The 3,813-nt window shown below is 28.2% G+C and overlaps 1 protein-coding gene across 1 annotated transcript; it reads left to right on the top strand.

Annotated features, from left to right (window-relative positions):
- The first annotated feature begins 1,655 nt into the window (after window positions 1-1,655).
- On the top strand, window positions 1,656-3,813 carry LOC123291641. The gene is made up of 3 exons (XM_044871990.1): window positions 1,656-1,731; window positions 2,322-3,049; window positions 3,367-3,813. The coding sequence occupies exons 1-3, from the start codon at window positions 1,656-1,658 to the stop codon at window positions 3,811-3,813; spliced, it is 1,251 nt and encodes a 416-aa protein (XP_044727925.1).

Genomic DNA, 3,813 nt, shown 5'->3' on the forward strand with positions numbered 1-3,813 from the left:
ATAGCCGGAGTTTCCGTCCGAAGTTAAAACCACAAATAGGTTTGATAAGATGTATGACTACACAAAATTCAAATAAACCGCAAAATGATAAGGAATTATTTTACGCTTTGTCCAATTGATCAACAACGGAAGTAAATATCTATTTATGAAAAATAGCATCGAAAATTTCTGTGTAATAACTATACGCCTTCTTATGTTTATTTTATTTTTTCTAGGTCAAGTTATGTCATTTCATGGGTCAAGTTTATTTTATTTTCATGGTCTTGGTCCTTGCCAGATTTTTATTGTGAAGAGCTCGTTTCTCCTATTTTTGTGCCTGAGACTTTATTTGATTACAGCCCATTTGTGAAACCAATTTCTATATTCCCATCTACTACATAACCACAAGATCATAACCTCATTGAGAATACAATTAATATTTCACAAGAATAAACTATTAAAAAAAAGTGTCTACTCTCCACCCGCAAAATGCGCGATATGGCACATAGTTCCAAAAATACCATTTTTTTTAGTTACAGACCTGTGTAATGGATTATATATAGATACCTTCTTTAATTCGTATTTATTGAATTGGAAAAACTCTTTGTTAAATGAAATGAACAGTACATTAAACAAACAAGCGCTTACGGGAAATATAATACAAAGTTCTAGGTACTTTATTTATTGAGATTATATTATAATTTTTGATGAGAATTCCAGGAAAGAGAGATATATTATTCGCTTTTACTCGAAATGTGTGTATTTTATAAATAACCTGCAGTTATTAAAATTTTATTATTTATTTACTTTGATTATATTTTACAACATGAATAAAAATTTTCAACTTGGTATCGAATTAATATTGAAGGTGCACTCCGGATGGGGACTTTACCCTTTTAATTAGTTTCTATGCAGCTGTTTGAATGCCTGGAAAGACATATATTTATTCAAATTTCACTCATACAATTTCAGAAGTTAAAATAGTAAGGAGCTATTTACGTAGCCACGATTCTAGGGTACAATCCACTATATTGTGATTGAATGACCGGAAAACTGGATATTTGCAAGGAAAACATGGACTAAAAATCTCCCATACAATTTACTTAACCAATTTGACACCCAATACTTACAAATAATTTTAACATTTTTATCACCACTTTATTTTCTTTTATTGCTTTTTTAAATAGTTTAAGATGTTAGAAGAGAAAAATTGAAAGGATTTCTTTATGCAGCCTTTGAATCTTCCTTCTCTGCCCATTATATATTCAAAGGATAAAACCATACCTAAAAATGAATGAAAAAACTCCTGATATAATCCCATATTTTTAAATCATTAGAAATCTTCCAACTATAGTTTACTGAAAACATTTTCAGAAAGATTGTTTTTTTCTGCTTTCCCCTACTACATATGTTAATCAATTTTCTTTATTTTTATATGATTAAAGTAGCAATAAGCAGTAATAAGTATAAAAAAATATGAAAAAAAATAAATAAATCATGGATACCAATATTAATCAGGATAATAAAAGCAGGATTGCAGCTAATAAAATTATTAAAGTATAATATAATTAGTGCTTCAATTAAATTATCATGTTTATGTTTGCTACTAAAGAATATAAATATTCTTCGATTATATTGATAAGGATATTGCTATCGAGTGTAGGTATTTGTTAACCATGAATAGTGAAAATTCTGAATTGATTTTAACCAAAAATGAAAAACTTTCTCTTGACGAATTATTACATGAAAAAGGTGAATTTTTGTGTGTGTTTCGTTATGTGTTGTTTGCCACAGTATGGAGCAACGAAATGTGCGATTTCGAAAAGGTTTAAGTCGTAAAAAATAAAATTACTTTATTTATTATAAATGCCATTCATAATTTACTTGAAAATACAATCTAATTAAATAACTTTTTACGTATTTTAAAAAGGTGTAAGTATATTTTGGAAAAAATTTATGGAGTTTTGTTTTACAGCATTATTAAAATTGCACAATTCACTGCTCCACCCTGTAAGCATCAATTTTATTATCTCCGATTTATTTCGACTCGCCTGCCTATTCGGTAACAAATATGATGCAAGTCTTTATTTATGTGAAGACAATTTTTCAATAGATTGAATTTTATGTAAGTTTGTTTGTTTAATTTTCCCAAAAGAATGTAAAACTGCAGTTAAATTTTAAAATAGACTGACTTTAATTTTTGTGATTTTTCCAATAAAAAGTAACGCTGAAAATGCAAAGAGTCGGCCCTGGAGTTTTAATAATCATACCTGATCTTTATCTTATGGCAGTTTGAAACAAAATTTTTTTAAAATAATTTAACAAAAATTGTATTTTTGCAGGATTATCAAACTACGATGTAATTATTGAGGCAGGTTCACAAAAAGGTGACAACTTCATGGGCAAAATTGCTCGCATAATAATTAAAACTACAACGACTCCTGAATTAAAACTAATCCTAAAGTGTTCAATTCGCAATGGAGAATTTCGTACAATTTTTCCACATAATCGAATGTTTCAACGTGAAATATTTATGTATACGAAATACTTACCAGAATTGTATAAAATCCAGTGCACTAATCAATTACAAAATGGTTTAATGCCTGTTCCACATGTTCATAAATATTCATGGAAAGATTGTAATGAATTTATTTTAATGGACGATATGAAACACCATGGATATGAGATGTTAGATCGACGAAAGTATTTAAACATGGATCATTGTAAATTAGTTTTACATCAATTAGCACATTTTCATGGGTTAGGCTTTGTCATGAAACATACACAACCGCAATTATTTGAAAAATGGTCTTCGGATAAACAAACTAATATGATTGCTTCCAATTTACTACGAAATACATCATATGAACAGAAACTTATGGAAATGTTTACACGTGCATCCTTAGCATTGGATCCATTCACAGATGAAGATATTTTACGGAAATTCTTGGCTTATAAAAACTCGATGTTGAAAAATTTGATGGATTTAGAAGATCCAGAACAAAAAGATAATTATTGTGTATTTGTTCATAATGATTGTTGGATAAATAATTTATTATTTCAATACGAGGTAAGCACTTATACAGTATGTCCCAGTCATCTTTTAATTTTCGGGCTAAATGCAAGATACCTACAGCAAACCAATACATGTAAAAAATAAGAAATTTTCCGTAGAATTCAAAGCATTATTTTCTTACACTTTTACAGTAGGGAATCACATTGAAAATAGTAGCCAAAATTGATAAAAAACGGTTTTTATATATGGAAAAAATTGTTTTCACCAAAGAGCAGACAAAAGATTTTCAAATTTACCCCAATAAAAACCTGTAGTGAAATCTTCAATGAAAAAATTCCAATTATGTAAACAAATTTACTTTTCTTTTTCAGAATTCATCGAAAATAATTCCAAAAAAATTATGTCTTATCGATTGGCAAATTTCAAATATTAATTCACCAATCAAAGATGTTTCCTATTTTCTGTATCAGTCAACAGATCCAAACCTTTTAACTGAAAATTTTTCTAAATTAATGGATTATTACTATGAACAATTAACAGAATGTATAGAAAAATGTCATTTGAGCATTGAAACTGTTTATCCATATGACATATTTGAAAAGCATTTAAAACGTTACATGCGTCATGGAGTCCATTATATGATTATAACAGGGGCTTTACATCTAAGTAATGAAGATGAAATACCTAATCATACAATGAACATGGATAAAGATCGGTTTACAGAGGATACACTCAATATACGAAGTAAAAATGACCAGCTTTATAATTTACGAATACGTGGTGTTATTAAGCATGCAATTTTAAATAATTTCTTATAA

The sequence above is a fragment of the Chrysoperla carnea genome, chromosome 2 (genome assembly GCF_905475395.1).
Source record: "Chrysoperla carnea chromosome 2, inChrCarn1.1, whole genome shotgun sequence".
Classification (NCBI taxonomy): domain Eukaryota; kingdom Metazoa; phylum Arthropoda; class Insecta; order Neuroptera; family Chrysopidae; genus Chrysoperla; species Chrysoperla carnea.

Excerpts from the sequence above, each read along its gene's own strand:
- LOC123291641 (XM_044871990.1), top strand. The coding sequence starts at position 1,656 with ATGAATAGTGAAAATTCTGAATTGATTTTAACCAAAAATGAAAAACTT. Across the intron at positions 1,732-2,321 it reads CGAATTATTACATGAAAAAG|GATTATCAAACTACGATGTA; the intron begins GTGAATTTTTGT and ends GTATTTTTGCAG. Across the intron at positions 3,050-3,366 it reads ATTTATTATTTCAATACGAG|AATTCATCGAAAATAATTCC; the intron begins GTAAGCACTTAT and ends TTTCTTTTTCAG.